General features: G+C 37.1%; 1 protein-coding gene across 2 annotated transcripts in view; it reads left to right on the plus strand.

The window, feature by feature from the left end:
• The window catches only part of Psmc6 (proteasome 26S subunit, ATPase 6), a 28,199-nt gene extending 11,490 nt beyond the window's left edge, over positions 1 to 16,709 (plus strand). For both annotated transcript variants that reach the window (XM_004835529.2, XM_087208102.1), the window contains 7 exons: positions 5,575 to 5,636; positions 5,720 to 5,843; positions 6,201 to 6,262; positions 7,869 to 7,989; positions 8,224 to 8,304; positions 12,349 to 12,420; positions 16,221 to 16,709. In XM_004835529.2, coding sequence (XP_004835586.1) covers positions 5,575 to 5,636; positions 5,720 to 5,843; positions 6,201 to 6,262; positions 7,869 to 7,989; positions 8,224 to 8,304; positions 12,349 to 12,420; positions 16,221 to 16,339 — 641 coding nt within the window. In that variant the 3' untranslated portion in view covers positions 16,340 to 16,709. The remainder of the gene's footprint in view (positions 1 to 5,574; positions 5,637 to 5,719; positions 5,844 to 6,200; positions 6,263 to 7,868; positions 7,990 to 8,223; positions 8,305 to 12,348; positions 12,421 to 16,220) is intronic.
• The last annotated feature ends 601 nt before the right edge of the window (positions 16,710 to 17,310 follow it).

Raw genomic sequence — 17,310 nt, forward strand, 5'->3', positions numbered from 1 at the left:
ACCCATGTGCAGCTGAGAAGAATGTGTATTCTGATTTTGTGGGGTGGAAGACTCTGTAAACATCTGTTAAGTTCATTTGTTCAAGAGTTCAATTGAGTTCTAGTATTTCATTACTTATTTTTAGTCTAGTTGATCTATCTATTTGTGACAGTGGGATGTTGAGGTCCCCCACTACAATTGTATTAGTGCAGATAAGACTTTTCATGTCCGTTAGTATTTGTTTTATCTAGTTGGGTGCACTAGTGTTTGGTGCATAGATATTTATGATTGTCATCTCTTCCTCTTGGATTCTTCCCTTTACAAGGATGTAGTGTCCTTCTTCATCTCTCTTCATCAGTGTTTGTTTGAAATCTACTTGATCTGCAAAGAGGATAGCTACTCCTGCTTCTTTTTGGGTTCCTGTCACATGGAGTATTGTTTTCCACCCTTTAACTTTCAGTCTGTGAGTTTCCTTTTGAATTGAGTGTGTTTCTTGTATGCAGCATATTGTTGGATTTTGCTTCTTGACCCGTTCTGCCCCTGTATTTCTTTTGATTGGTGAATTGAGACCATTAATGTTGATGGTTATAACTGAAACGTATTGACTTGTCATTGCCATGAGTTTTTCTTTTTGTTGGGTTCTCCCCCTTTCCATTTAATTTCTTGTCATGCCAGATGGGTTCATTCTGCTTTGCTTCCTGGGGTTGTGATCCTCAATGTCTGTTCCTAGGATATTGTGTAAAATTCTTTGGAGTGCTGGTTTGGTATTCACTAAGTTCCTAAGGTGCTCTTTGTCATGAAAGTATCTTATTTCTCCATCCATTTTGAAAGATAGTTTTGCAGGGTACATCAACCTGGGTTGGAGGCTGTTTTCTTTTAGGGCTCGGAATATGTCACTCCAAGCTCTTCTTGCCTTGATGGTTTGTGTTGAGAAGTCTGCTGTGATTTTGATGGGCTTTCCTTTGTATGTGATTTGTTTCTTTTCTCTGACTGCTTGGAGAACTTTGTTCTTCTGTTGTGTTTCTGGAGTCTTAACAATTATATGCCTATATGTAGATTTTTTTTTGATCAAGGCTATTTGGAGTCCTATATGCCTCACTTATCTGTATGTCAAGCTCTTTTCCCCTGCTTGGGAAGTTTTCTGCCATTATTTCTGTGAAGAGATTTTTTATGTCATCTGTACTCTCTCCTCTTTCTTCATTGACTCCAATCAGTCTTATGTTATTCTTCTTTGCATCATCTAGCAGCTGCTGGATTGATTTCTCATGTTCCCTTATAATTTTGAAGGCATTTTTCTTTTCCTGGTCACTAATTGCAATCTTATCTTCTATATCTGAAATTCTGTCCTCACATTGGCTCATTCTGCTGTGTAAACTTTCAATGGAGTTTTTCATGTCCTGGAAATGTATTTGCATCTATTTTATGGATTCCATTTGTTTCTTATGTTGGGATTCCATCATTTTCCTGAGCTCCTCTCTAGATTTATTAATCATGTCTTGCACTAGGAGCACAATTTCTCCTGTTATCTGAGAAATTATTTCTGATTTCATTTTTTCCAGATCCCCTTTTGTTGCCAGTTCAGTGGGTCCAGGTGGTTGAGTATCAGAGTGTTCCATGTCATTTCCCTTTGGGGTTTCTGTAGGTGATCTGGAAGTCTGGTTTTGAGACTTATTTACGTGTTTTCTCATTTCGACTGGGGCGGGGCCCTGTTAGCACCTGCACGGATTACCTCCTCTGAGCTGGGTGAGGTGGGACAGGGGCCATGAGCAGCGGTAGGGATGGTGACCCAAAAGCCCTTTCCTGTGGGCTGGGAGCAACCGGAGGGATGGTGGCTGGGAAAGCCCTTCCTCTGGACCAGGAGCAGTGGGATGGTGGCTCAGAAGCCCCTCCCTCTGGGCCGGGAGCGGTGGGAGGGATGGTGTCCCGGAAGCCCCTTCCTCTGGGCCAGGAGCAGCGGGACAGAAGGTGGCCCAAAAGCCCTTTCCTCTGGGCTGGGAGCAGCGGGAGGGATGGTGACCAGGAAGCCCCTTCCTCTGGACCAGGAGCAGTGGGACGACGGCTCAGAAGCCCCTACCTCTGGGCCGGGAACAGTGGGACTTAGTACCTTGGTCTGGTGGTCTGGTGTCTTCTGCGTCTTTGTAGTGTGGAATCAGGTGGCTACCTGTCTGCAGCGGGGTGATTCGGCGTGTTCTGTGCGACCCAGGACCTCGGTAGGGCATGGGCAGACCTGCCTGTCTGCAGGGGGGTGATGAGGCGTCTTCTGCGCGACTCAGGACCTTGGTAGGGCGTGCCTAATATGTTAATTCTTATATGACTTTTCTGGTGATATGGGCAGTTTCAAATATGTTTTTTGTATTGTATAATGAAAAATGTCAACATTTAGAATATTTGCATAAGTGACTGAGCCAGTAGTTTCCAAATAACCAATGCTTGATGTTAAAAATAGCTGTAATCCCTGGTACCAAATAAAAAAATAGCTGTAGATTAAAACTCCTTTCAACAGGACCAGGGATTTAGCTCAGTGGTGCTGCCGCCTGCCTCGAAAGCGCAAGGTTCCAAGTTCGATCCCTGGTACCAAAAAAACCAAAAAAACAACTTGATTCAACATGCAGGATAAACGAATGTATTTTAATGTATCAGAAGTTTTTATCATAGTTCATGTTGTAAGTAGGATCTGAAATATTTTTAAAGTTCTGTATGAGAAGGGCTGTTTTCTAGATGAATGATAACATGTATTGGCAAGGGTGTGGAATAAAGGGAACTCTTGCACACTTTCGGTGACAGTGTAAATTCGTGCAGCCAAACAGTGTGGAGGTTCCTCAGAAAAGTAAAAACAGTGTGTGGTCTACCAGTCTTCTAGGTTTATCTCTGAAGGAATTGAAATCAGTGTGTTGAGATATCGGCACTCCCATGTTCATACAAGTACTATTCACAATACCAGGATATGGAAACGACCTAAATATTCATCACCAGATGAATGGATAAAGAAAATGTGATATATGTACGTAGGGAAATACTCTTTAACCGTAAAAAAGAAGGAAGATCTGTAGTTTTTGACAACGTAATATGAATCCGGAGAATACTAAATGAAATAAACTAGGAAAAGCTAAGAAAGCCCAAAAAATCACATGATCTCACTTGTGGAATTTTTAAGTTGAACTCATATAGGCAGAGAGTAGAATGGTGACCGCAGGCTGGGGGTGGATTTGGCAGGGGCGAGGTGGCAGACAGATAGGAAGTGTTGCATAAAGGATTCAAAGTTCATTTAGCGAGGAGGAATACGTTCCTGCGATTTATTGGCCAACGTGGTGACTATGCTGTAGCTAGTAACGTGTGGTTTGGTGGGTTTTTTTGGGGGGAGGGGGGTTGCTGGGGATCGAATTCGGGGCATTGTACATGATAGGCAGGTGCTCTACCTTTTTTTTTTTTTTTTTTTTGGCACTGGGGATTGAACTCGGGTCCTTGTGCTTGCGAGGCAGGCGGCACCACTGAGCTAAATCCCAGACTTCACTATGCTATTTTTAAAAAATGGTAGAGCACCAGGTGGGAAATTTAGCTCAGTGGTGCAGCTGCCTGCCTCGCAAGCACAAGGACCTAAGTTCGATCCCCAGTGACAAAAAAAAAAAAAAAAATAGCGTCGTTTTATTTCAAAATGGCTGAAGAGTCACTAAAAATGTTCTTACCGCAAAGTAATGATAAATATATGAGGTGATTTAATCATTCCACAACATATACATGTGTCAATGTGGCTTTTTTATAGCAAAACATTTATTGGTACATTTTAGTCATACATAATGATAACACTCATCATAGGGAGTTTGCACCTGTATATGATTCGGTTTGCCTTTTTTTTTCCTATTCCCCACCTCCCCTCCTTATGTACAAAAACTTTGTTTCCATTTTTTTCCTATTTTTTCTTTGGGTGTGTGTCCCTTCCTTCCTTCTCCCTTCCTCCTCCCTTGTTCCTCTTCCCATTTGAACATTTTCTTCCCATTTCCTAATATCTATTATACATTTTAGTCCTTATTTCCACTTTTGGTTTCTCACACCAGAAAAACAATGTGTGTCTGATTTATTTCACTTAAGAGTATCGTCTCAAAGTGCATCCATTTAGCTCTAAATGTCCGAAGGCCATCCTTCTTTATGGCAGAATAGTACTCCATTGAATAAAAAAACACATCTTCTTTATCCATTTGTTGGTTGATGGGCATTTGGGCCATTTCCAAGATTTAGCTATTACAAATTGTGCCACTGTAAACATGGGTGTGCATATATTGCTGTGGTATGATGCTTTTAATTCTTGCGAGAAGATAGCCAGAAGGTGAATAGCTGGGTTGAGTGGAACCTCTAGTTTTAGTTTAGTTTTTGGAGGAATCTCCACACTGATTTCCACAGTGGTTACACCAGTCTACACTCCCATCAGTGGAGAAGGGTTCCTTTTTTCCCACAGCCTCGCAGACATTTGTTATTGGTTGATTTCTTGACATTAGCCATTCTTTCTGGAGTGAGATGGAATTTCAACATTGCTTTTATTTCCATCTCTGAAATGGCCAGTGATGTTGAACACTTTTTCATATATTAATTTGCTGTTTCTAGTTCTTCATCCGAGAAGTGTCTATTCATTTCAAATGCTCATTTTTGGAATGGTCTTTAAATTTGGGGGTCTTTTTTTTGAGTTCTTTATATATTCTTTTTTTTTTGGTACCGGGGATTGAACTTGGGTCCTTGCACTTGTGCAGCAGGCGGCGAAACCACTGAGCTAAATCTCCGGCCCTATATATTCTAGATATTAGTCCTTTGTCTGATGAACATGTGGTAAAATTTTTTTTACCACATGTCTCTCACTCTGTTGGTGGTTATTTTGCTGTGCAAAAGCTTTTTTTTGAGACAGGGTCTCACTATGTAGTTCATGCTGGCTTTGAACTCCCAGCAATCCTCCTGCCTCAGCCTCCTGAGTGCTGGGATTACAGGCATGCACCACCACATCTTTTAATAAAATGAGATCCCAGTTGATTCTTTGTGATAGTGCCTATGCAATTGGGGTTTTGTTCATAAAGTCTTTGCCTACACCAGTGTCTTCAAGAGACCTACCTCTTTTATCTTCTAGCAGATTGTGTTTCTGTTTTAATATTGAGATCTTTGATCCATTTTGATTTTGGGGGATTTTTTTGTGTTTTTTTTTGTACTGGGGATCGAACTTGGGTCCTTGCGCTTATGAGGTAGGCAGTGGCACCACTGAGCTAAATCCCTGGCCCTAATCCATTTTGATTTTAGGTTAGTGCATGTTGAAAGATCTGGGTCTAGTTTCCATTTTTTTCATGTAGAAAGCCAGTTTTTCAGCACCACTTATTAAAGAGGCTATCTGACATTTTAAATATGCACAATTATTTGTCAATTAAAATTAAATTATAAGATACTCCGAGTAAAATTTAAAAATTTAACATCTGGTAGAAGTGCATTGGAATTTTAAGTGAAAATTTTGTCTGAGATTTAGCTTTAATATTGGAAAATGTACTAGCAAAAGGATTACATTCTTTAAAGGCTTTTGAAAATTTGTTTTAGTTTCCATCTAATCAGGACTTTCATCATTCCTAGGCACAGGAAAAACACTCTTAGCACGAGCTGTTGCTAGCCAGCTGGACTGCAATTTCTTAAAGGTAGGGGGAAGATTCTTTTGTAGTTATTGAAATTAAATTTAGTTTGAAATGCCTTACATGTGTCATGTTTTTCCTTTAATTAGGTTGTATCTAGTTCTATTGTAGACAAGTACATTGGTGAAAGTGCTCGTTTGATTAGAGAAATGTTTAATTATGCAAGGGACCATCAGCCGTGCATCATTTTTATGGATGAAATAGATGCTATTGGTAAGAATAACGCCTTTTAAAATTCATTTTAAATTTTTCAGAGTGTTAGAGGAACTTTTTTAAAACTCTTAAGACAACTCCCTCTCACTTATCCTGTAATTGTGACTTGTATAATATAGAGATCCCAAGGAATTGCATGATACTTTAAAACACTACAAAGTTTAACCAATTTTAACGGATAACTTTTGATATTGACAAAATGAGAAATATTATTCCAAAATAATTTCACTTTGTTAGTATAATTTTTACCCTGTAATTTTAATATTTTTAACCCTAGACACTATTGCTATTCTTTTTCTTAAATGGTGGTTATGAAGGAAAGGAATAATACATGAGTTTTCAAATCTATTATTGTAGGTGGTCGTCGGTTTTCTGAGGGTACTTCAGCTGACAGAGAGATTCAGAGAACTTTAATGGAGGTAATATTTGGTAAAGAACCCAATGTTTATTAAATGAAGAACATAACATATTTGGAGGTCAAAATACATAAAACAGTTTAAATGAACAATTAAATGTGGTATTTGAAACTTTTGACAGAAAAGAACACATTCGGTATCAAAATAAGAAAATGACTAGAACTGGGGAGAGAAAGGTATAGGAAAGGTTGATCCGTGGGTACTCAGTTGCAGGTAGGTAAGAGCAAGAAGTATTGTTGTGCTGTTACTGCACAATAGGATGACTGTAGATAAGAATTACATATTATTTATTTCTAAAAGCTAGAAGCAATCATTCAGAATATTTTCTCCATAAAGAAAATGTTAAATGTTTGTGAAGATTGGTGTGGTCAACCTGATTAAAACATTATATGATCTCATTAATATGGACAATTTTTATGTTTTTATATATCAAGAAAAGAGAAAATGGCCACTGGAAAATAAGGTTGTTTTATATATCTGTAATATTGTTTTTTGATCAAATCAGCTATTCAGATACTTAAACTGTACATTAATCTTATTTACAAGAGTTATCTTGTGCAGGTTAAGGATACAGTGTAATGGACATACTAAGACTTGGCAATAAATTAATTGTAATTATGTAGGAATTTGTGCAAAAATTCATTTTTTCTTGCTCTGTTGCTGAGACTAAGCAGTTAAAATAGTTTTAATACTTGAAGAGGATAGATGATGGAATGAAAGAATGTACATAAACCCTTTCCTCACATTTCTTTTTCCCACTCCAACTTCTGTGAAAATGATTACAAATGTTATCAGCTACATTGTCAAGCTAGCTATATTTTAAAGTGTTTGTTAAATGCAGTAACATTATTTGTGAAAACTTCAGAAATCCAAAGAAATTTTTTTTTGGTACCAGGGATTGAACTCAGGACCTTGTGCTTGCGAGGCAGGCGACAGAACCACTGAGCTAAATCCCTGGGCCCCAAAGAAATATTTTTGATATCTCAATATTTCTGTGTACAGTAGAATTATTTAATTCTCCATATTTCTGTGTACTGTAGAATTATTTGAAGGGATAGGTTTATTATCAAATTTTTAGTAAAATCTTTGTATCCACATATCTTTTAATTTTTTTCTTTTTTTGTGGTACTAGAGATTGAATCTAGGGCCTTCATCCCAAGCTACATCCCAGCCCATTATTTATTTTGAGACAGGGTCCCACTGAGTACTAAAATTGTCCAGGCTAGGCTCAAGTTTGTAATCTTCTGGTCTCAGCCTCCCAGAGGTTGAGGATGTACCTCAGTGTGAAGACCTTGGGTTCATTTTAAATACTGAAAAAAAAAGATTGTTGATACTGGAAATCAAGTCCACAGAGTTTACTTTCATAATTCTTGACTGGATGGAAGGAAACTTTCAGACTTATTAAATCTAGATAGCTGTATCAAGGTACATTATCTTGGAACTTTGAGGATCCAAGTATATCCTAAAAGAAAAAACAGAATTTCATCAAATGATCATTCTGAAGGTCACATGTCTGTAGGCAACATCCTTGCTGGTATTAGTCCTATAAAAGATATGTATTTTTAAGTAGTTAATGTTTTATAAAATCTATGATTTTTAATATTCTTAGTTACTGAATCAGATGGACGGATTTGATACTCTGCATAGAGTTAAAATGATCATGGCTACGAACAGACCAGATACACTGGATCCTGCATTGCTACGTCCAGGAAGATTAGATAGAAAAATACGTGAGTTAAACTTCTGTACTTGATATCCATCTTACTTTGTCCATTTCTCTTTTTGTTTTTTGTTGTTTGTTGTTTTTGGGACCGGAGATCAAACTCAGGTCCTTGCGCTTGCGAGACAGGCGGCGGCACCACTGAGCTAAATCCCCAGCTGTTTCTCTTTTTGTATTTCCTCTCATGTCCCCTTACTAAACAACAACAACAATAAAATAATTCCTTATAATTTCTTATTTTCAGATATTGATTTACCAAATGAACAAGCACGATTAGATATATTGAAAATCCATGCAGGTCCCATTACAAAGCATGGTGAAATAGGTAAGGAAGTAACCAATTTTATATGTATTTACATTTTGATAAGTGAAGCAAAACTACTATTGGATATTGATAGAATACTAAGTCTAGTTTTAAATTTTGCAAACATGGTGGTTTTAAATTCATCAGATATTTATTGAGCATGTGCTATGTCCTAGGAATTGTAAGTGCTGGGGATATAGCATTGAACCAGACAGTTTCCCCTTCAGAGAAGTTCCATTCTTGTCAGGAAAGATAGCTAAAAATAAGTAAAATATATAGTATATATCAGGTATTAAGAGATATGGAGAGAAAAAAAGGAAAGGGGGATAGGAAATATCAAGACTAAGCATGAGCTTGTACACTTTTGGAGGGGGCCGAGGAACCACAGAGAAGTGCTTACCAAGAAGGGGATTTTTAAGCAGTGGCCTGAAACAGAAGGAATTAGGCACACATACTGGGGGATGACCATTTTGTGGAGCAAAGAGCAGCAGCTAGAAGGCACTGAAGCAGGTGAGTGCTAGAACATTCAAGGAGCAGCAGAGGGGCCATTGCTTCTGTAGAGGAGTAAATGGAACAGTAGTAGCAGTTGAAGTCTTAGAGCTCATGGGGACCAGACAGTAGAGCATTACGGAAGTCATGGTATGGGAACTTCTGCTTGTGCTTTTTTTTTTTAATTTTCCTTTTGGCCTGTAGTAATATGGATGCCATTGGAGGATTGTGAGCAGAAGAAAGATAGGATTTCATTTTTGGTTATTTTTAACTTTTTATTATAGAAACATAAAAGTAGAGATAAAAGTATAATTGACTTCTAACCCCTATGTATTCATCTACCAGCTTCATATTTATTTGTTTTCTTAAGATTGTACCCAGCTAGGCATGGTAATGCACACCTGTAACCCTAGCTATTTGGCAGGCTAAGGCAGGAGGATTGCAAGTTCAAGGCCAGCCTGGGCAAATTAGTGAAACCCTGTCTCAAAAAATAAAAAAGAGTGGGGTGGGGGGTGTGGCTCAATGGTAGAGAGCTTGCCTGTCTTGCATGAGGCCCTGGGTTCAACCCCTAGAACCATCAAAAAATGAAAAATAAAAAGATTGTCCAGCCAGACTACTATGTTCGAGAAAGTTTCTTCTTTTTTTTTTTGGTACCGGGGATCAAACTCAGGTCCTTGTGCTTGTGCAGCAGGCGGCAAAACCACTGAGCTAAATCCCCGGCACGAGAAAGTTTCTTGTATCAAGTTTTCTTTCCTTGTAATTATCATTATGATATATGCTTAACTTAATTTGTGGGTTAGATTTTTCTCTACCTTTTAAATTTAGTTTTATTTTTGAATATATACTTTTTTTATAAAGCAAATCCCAGGCATTATATCATTTCATCTATGAATATTTCAGAATTCACTAAAGATTATTTTGACTGCATGTTGAGAATAGACTGTAGAAGCACGAAGATAGAAGCAAAAGACTCAGTTAGGTGATTGTTTCAATAATTGTGGTCAAAGGTGGTTGCAAGTTCTTTTTACCCCCTAGTTTTACTCAAGTTTTTGGCCCGAACAGCTGAAAAGATGCTGTTGCCATTAATTAAAATTGAGGAGACTGGGCTGGGGTTATATCTCAGTGATAGAGCACTTGCCTAGCATGTGTGTGGCCACCAGTTTGATCTCCAGTACTACAAAGAAAATAAGGAAAAGAAAATTGAAAAGATTGTGAAGTTTAGGCTTTAGTAGGAGAATAAGAAATTTAGTTCTCAATGCATTAAATTTGAGATGCCAATTAGATATCCAAATAAAGTTGCTGAGTAGTAATCCTATAAGAATCTGAGTTCAGTGAGGCAGTATATGCTGCAGATACAAATGTGGATGATTTCAGCATTAAAGTGGTTTTTAAAGTCTTGGGATCAGGGGCTGGGGATTTAGTTCAGTGGTTTCGCCGCCTACTACGCAAGCGCAAGGACCCGAGTTTGATCCCCGGTACCAAAAAAAAAAATAGTCTTGTGATGAGAGGTATTTCCAAAGAGGTGAATATGGATAGAGAACAGAAGAGAGCCAAAGACTGAACTTAGATAGTTAATGACATGAAGAAGTTGAGCTGAATAAACTTCACAGGAGTCTGAAGGCACAGGCAGAGGTAGGAGTAGAGCCAGGGGTGGATGATGTTCTGGAAGGTAAATGAAATGAAAGTTTTTCAAGGAGGGACTGATCACCTGTAAGTGCTGGTATTAGGTCAGATAAAAGAGTTCTGAGAGTAGACTTTTGGATTTCACAGTGTGGAGGCCATTGGTGACCTTTTTGAAAATAATTTCGTCAGAGTGTTGGGAAGAAAAGCCTACTAAAGTGAATTGCATAGAGATGGGGAGGACAGGCATTGAATTTAGACGTTTTCTTTCAATCAGTTGTGCAGAAGGGTCAGAAGAAATGGGACAGTAGCTGGAAGGGAAACGGTACATTTACTTTAAGATGGAAGAATTTACTTTTTTTTTTTTTTAATGCTTCTTGCAATGACTTAAAGAAACTGATAATGAACTTTGCTTTAAGAAGAGTTGGCCCTGTCTGAGCACTTATGATAAAGGAGGAAAGGCAGAGCACATAGGCGCTGATGGTGACAGGTACTCAGATATGGTACTATCACCTTAGGAAAATTTTCTTCTGAGTGCTTCTGTTTTCTCAGATAAATAGAATGCAGATTCTGAGTGAAAAGGAGGAAATATTGTTAGATATTTGAGGACAGAGAAGAAGTTGTAAATAGTGAGGGACTGGAGTAGTATAGAAGCTAGCAAACTGGCATAAAGTTTTGTTGTAACACAACCATGCCATTTATTATATATTGTTTATGGCTGTTTTTCCACTACTATAGCAGAGTGGAGGAACTGACAGAGACTGCAAAGCATAAAATATTTGCTCTGGCCCTCTGCATAAAAAGGATGCTGATTCCTGCATTAGGGGAATCTAGTATAATGGACAGGCAGCGTTAAAATCTTTTATAAATTAAGTGGTCCAGAATGATTACAAATAGTTGATGTTGTTTCTCATCTCCTTGTTCCTATGATAAAGAAAGATTGATTTGAATAAAAGATATCAAATAATAGGTTTCTGCCACAAATACTGAGCTCTTGCTGCATATTAGATACTGTACTACACTTAGTCATCCCTGCTTTCAGGAAGCTTAGCGTGAATTTGAACTTTATTAAACACTGATAAGTGAGTATCTGTGTAATTTCAAGTAGAGATTAACCTACCCTTTATGGTCTGACAGTGTCTTGTCAGAGTTAGTCACAAGGTAGTAGCTCATGCTCTTTTTTTTTTGGTACTATGAATTGAACTCAGGACCTTGTGCTTGCCAGTTAGGCACTGCACCACTGAGCGAAATCCCTGGTCCCTCATGCTCTCTTACTTATCTTCCTATTTCGTATCAAATTCATGACTGCTAGACCAAACTTTTATCTCTTACATTTATGTCTGTTGTGTAAGTAGGTAAAGAATGACTTAACTATTATTGTAGTGCTCAGTCTGATATTATGGTACTTGAAGGTTGCACCAGGACAGAGCTATAGTGCTTAAATATTCCATGTGATAAAATTATATCCGATGGGGCCGGGGATTTAGCTCAGTGGCACCACACCTGCCTTGCAAGCACAAGGTCCTGAGTTCCATCCCTGGTACCAAAAAAAAATTATATCCTATGTCTGTTTTTGATATCCTGATGTACTTACATTTGGCTTCTGTGATTAAGGTAAATTCCATTGTTATAAATTGGTTTGAAATTACATATTTCTTCAAATTAAAGTTTTAATGAGTCATAGCCGATACATAGCTGAAGCTCATGTGTGCATAGTTGTTTCACTGTATAGAAGGAGATTGCAGTGCTTTCAGACCTTGACTATTCCCGGTCTTAGCGTTGCAGAAGAGGTCTGGGTGTGCGCCTGACAGAGCACTTGCCTAGCATGAGTGAGGCACTGGGCTATATATAGCTGATCAAATTCAAAGTCAGCTCTTCCACTTAATTTTTCCATGTCATCATAAATCAAGAAAAGGCATTATTTTTTACTAATTTCCAGTATTTTTTCCAAAACAGATTATGAAGCAATTGTGAAACTTTCAGATGGCTTTAATGGAGCAGACCTGAGAAATGTTTGTACTGAAGCAGGTAAAGGTGTACAGTTTTACTACTGAGTTTGATTTTTAAAATTTGCTAGGACTATTTTGAGTTTGCCTAAAAGCAGAGCATGGGCCTTACGAGGATGTGAGTGTAATGTTTTTGGGGGAATTGATTTCAGGAGGCAAATGAGAACAGGACAAGTGAGGTGAAAGAGGGAAAGCTAGTAGAAGGATACATACACATTGAGTTACCTGCTGAAGGCAAGGGGTATTTTGATTTTTGAGCAGACTTTAGAGAAACAGAGAATGCCTGTAAGGATTGCCTGCCAGAAAGAGAGGAGAATAGAACATTTATTTACCAGTGCTCCTCTCCCATTGGATGAGATGTGCCTTTGGGGGTTGTCTTAGTTACTTTCTCATTGCAGTACCCAATGCCGACAAGTTAAAGGAGGAAAAGTTCAGTCCATAGTCAGCTGGCTCTGGGCCAGGGCAACTTGGCAGGGAAGAAACAGTTCATGGCAGGGTAGGCAGGAGGCAGTGAAGCAGGGACCCTGCCTTTCTTCTTTCCCTTTCTATTCTGTCCAGGCTATAAGCCTGTTGGTGCTACCCATACTCAGGGTGGGGCTTCCTTCAGTTTTTCCATCACCTACAACTATGCTAAACCAGTCTGGACTAATCCAGTTAGCACACCTATAATCCAGTGTCACACACCTATGATCTAGCCATCTTCCAAAAGCCTCACCTATGAGCTCATGAGCTTTGGGGGACATCTAGATATAAGCCATAACAGGGGTATTAACTCCTTTGCATTTTTGGGTACCTGCTGACAAAATGTGGAAAATAAGCATGTGATAGGACACTGGCCCCCTGAAATAAGTCTGAGGGTGTATAGAACTGTGGCTGGAATTAGAATGGGCCAGCACCAGAGTTATCTGTTGCAGAACATCTGTTTTTGCATACTAGTCTGAGCAGTCAGCTTTGAAAGACTGATTTATGAATTCTGTGATCATGCAGTTTGTATAAAATGCAGGTTTTAAATATAATCTCTGGTTGTGTGACACTTATTATTTCTGGTACCAGTAGCTTTAAAACCCTACCTAGAGTTATTTAGTTTTTGTTCTCCATGCAGAATCTTAAAATCTGAAAAAAAACACCCCAAAATCTGAAAGATAAATTTCTACAGTAGTTTTTATAATTACTAACTTCATAGGCTACATGTTAACTGTTTTCTTAAGTATTACAGTGTATGATTTCCTCTTGTCTTTCATCTTATGCTTTTAGCCTTATTTTAACATTCCTTATAAATTTTTTTTTTTGGTACTGGGGATTGAACTCGGGTCTTTGAGCTTGCAAGGCAAGTGGCAGGACCACTGAGCTAAATCCCCGGCCCCTATTCCTTGTAAATTTAACAGACAGTATTTAAAGATGCTCAGGCATGGCTTGTTAGTAGGAAGGTATTCATGGGTACATGGTGTGACTCCATTTCTGGATCAGTGATCTTCAGGTCTAGAAACACTCAATACAAATCATAGTAAGTCATGCTCGTAACAACTTGTCAATACATAAAAATATTAAGAGGTAAACTCTCATGTGCCTTGGACTACTTAGAGTAATTTATGACACATCCTTTCCAAAAGCTATGCCAGACCAAATTCTTATCAAAAGATTGGTTTGGTGGAATTGGAATCAAAACAAAAGCAGTTCTGTGATCTTAAAGGCTGATACTACTAAATTTTGATACATATCTTTTCACATTTAAAAGTTTTTTAAACTGTTTTTAAACATAAAAATTATACATATTGATGGGGTACCATGTGATGTTCCGATACATGTATTTTTTTTTTTTTTTTTTTTTGGTACTGGGGATCGAACTGAGGTCCTTGTGCTTGCCCAGCAGGCGGCGAAACCACTGAACTAAATCCTCAGCCCCCGATACATGTATTCGATGTGTAATGTTTAGATCAGTCCTATCTCCTCAAACTCTTAAAATATTCAGAATCCTTTTTACTAGCTTTTTTGAAAGATACAGTATCTAATTGTTGGTGTGCAGTAGCACTTAGAACTTCTCACACCCATCCCACTGTATTCTCAACTTCTCCGAGATCAGCTTTTTTATATTCCTTGTATGAATGAGATCCCTAGTACTTATATTTCTGTGCCTGACTTAATTTCACTTAACATTATGATCTGTAGTTCAACCCATGTTGATGCAAATGGTAGGATTTTATTCTTTTTATGGCTGTCGTAATATTCTACTGTGTGTGAGTATCACATTTTCTGTATCTGTTCATCAGTTGATGGACACTGAAGTTCTTTCCATTTCTTGATGATTGTGAATAATGCTGCAGTAAACATGGGAGAACACATGTTCCTCTTATCCACATCTTTGGGCAGCACTTGTTTTCTGTCTTTGATAATAGCCATTCTTATTGGGGTGAAATGATGTCTAATTGCAGTATTGATTTGCATATTTTAAAGATTTTATCTTACCATATTCCTAATAAAGAACCATAGCTTATGTATGGACAAAAATACTAGCTTTTTAACCGAGTAGGACATTCATATCTGGAGTTATAGGAATTCTTACATGGTTTTCTTTTTATTAGACTTTCATATTTTTTAATTTTTCTCAAAACTAAAATACATTTGATTCAGTAATGGTTGCCTTTTTCATCTAAGTCTTGACATCCTTTTTAGATTGAAATGTATGTCATTTGTTAGTAAACAGTTATTTGAAAACAGTCATCAATAAGGTTTATGAAAATAGCTTACGTTACTTGGCTGTAGCCTTCTAAACAAGTTTGAAACTTTCTATTAAAATGTCAGTCATTTCCATTCACCTGATTTCTAGGACAACATAAAATGGCTATTCCCAAAGAACTTACTATAGAAATCTAGAAAAGGAAGTAACTCTTGGAACCTTCTAGTCCAACCCTCTTATTACATGTAAGGGAAAACTCAATTCAAGACAATCTTTAATGGAAATTTTAGTATGATTCATGTGATTGGTAGTATTTTACCCTCTTCACTTTATCACAAAAATAAGATTGTCTCAAAATCTGGGACTCATATCCACGCATAACCAGTATTGAAAAAGAATCCAACAAAAAGCTTTTTTACTCCTTGTCAGATAGTGTTTGACAATAATTTGTCAGAATTTTGTAAGAAAAATTTAAATTGTAATACTTGAATATAAGTCAGATAAAATATTAATTTGTGTATAAATAAAGCAGATTTTAATAGGTTAGTGATGGCTTTTATTTTTTTCAATTGTCAAAGTCCATTGTTTCTGTATTTTCCGTTCTCTAAGCCTTTGATTTTTAGTAAGGAACAGCTATGAAAAGTATTGGAGATTTGTTTTTATCTGTAAATGTACTTCTTCCAGGGAATTGCTGCCTATAACATTAAGATATTATCACTTAAAATGTGTATGTGTTGTTGATAGTTTTAGGTTTGTTTTTTATTTTTGTTTTTATTAAGGGGTACTGTTAGATATAGGGATTATTCAAGCCAATTTTTAAATATTCAGGTAATTGGCTCACCTGCTTTTGGTTTAGAAAATGATACTTACCATAGCTGTGTAAGTTAATTGAACAAAAATAGTGCGTTTTTTTTTTTTGGTACCGGGGGATCGAACTCGGGTCCTTGTGCTTGTGAGGCAGGCGCTGGAACCACTGAGGTAAATCCCCGGCCCCAAAATAGTGGTTTTTAACAAATCAAAAATACTGGCTCACGAGAAAATTTAGGCTCTTTCCAATTTAACCTGTATAATTATATTATTAGTTTTCTTATAATGAACATACAATTCACATATGATATATAGAAATTATGTTATTTTATTTTCCGCAGGTATGTTTGCAATTCGTGCTGATCATGATTTTGTAGTTCAGGAAGACTTCATGAAAGCAGTCAGAAAAGTTGCTGATTCTAAGAAACTAGAGTCGAAATTGGACTATAAACCTGTGTAATTTACTGTAAGGTTTTTGATGGCTGCATGACAGATATTGACTTAATGTAAAAATAAGGAAAATAATGTGTGTATTGGCAGTGAACTCATTAAAAGTGTATAAATAAAATGTATGTGAATAACATCATAAAAACTAGTATGTAATTCAACTTTTAAAATTGGTACAGAAAAAATTTGTATGTTAATGTTGCATTTATTGCAGCAGAAGTTATAAGAATATTAAAGCTTTTCATATTTGGAGTGTGAGCATTTTGTAAAACATTAAAAATGGTTTGAAAGGGTAGTATGAGAGCATTTCTTATGACTTATTTTATACCATTTGTTTTCCTCATTCTAAAAAAAACAAATAAAACCTGTTTGATTTAGTTCTACATATTCTTGTCTTTTCTAATAGTAATAGTACATTTACTGTGATCTTTTTAGGTTCTTCCATAAGTGAACTTTATTTTGATAACCTAGATGAAATTGCAATTAGATAGTGGGTTTTTGAATTTTATTTTAGAACAGTACCAACACTTGAAGTTCATAACATCATCTTACTATATATAACATAAATGCACAGGTGTATTTATATATATATATATGGGTTTCCTTCCAGAAACTATTTACCTACTCTTCACCCACTATGATGAGGCTATCTGGTACTTAATTGAAAAAGTTCTATACAGCCATGACTTTAAGATTGTAATTAAAAGTAATATTTAATAGTTAATAAATATGACTTGGTTTTGTTAGTATAGTAGTTCCCTTTTGAGAATGTTACCCTTGGGACCTTATTCCCAGAAAAATTCTCAACACAATTTTGCGTATACTGTAATTTCAAGAGATTTATTATTCCCCAAGCTCACCCATGGAGTCTATAAATATGTATGGGATACAGGCGGAGTGTCTGATGTTAGGGATGGTGATACCCGAAATGTTCAAACCAAAAGTTCTGTTACCTACACACAGTTCTCATTTCATGTGGCAATA

This window comes from Heterocephalus glaber, unplaced genomic scaffold (genome assembly GCF_053883595.1).
Source record: "Heterocephalus glaber isolate CG9 unplaced genomic scaffold, H.glaber_assembly_v1.0 deba00000901, whole genome shotgun sequence".
Lineage (NCBI taxonomy): Eukaryota > Metazoa > Chordata > Mammalia > Rodentia > Bathyergidae > Heterocephalus > Heterocephalus glaber.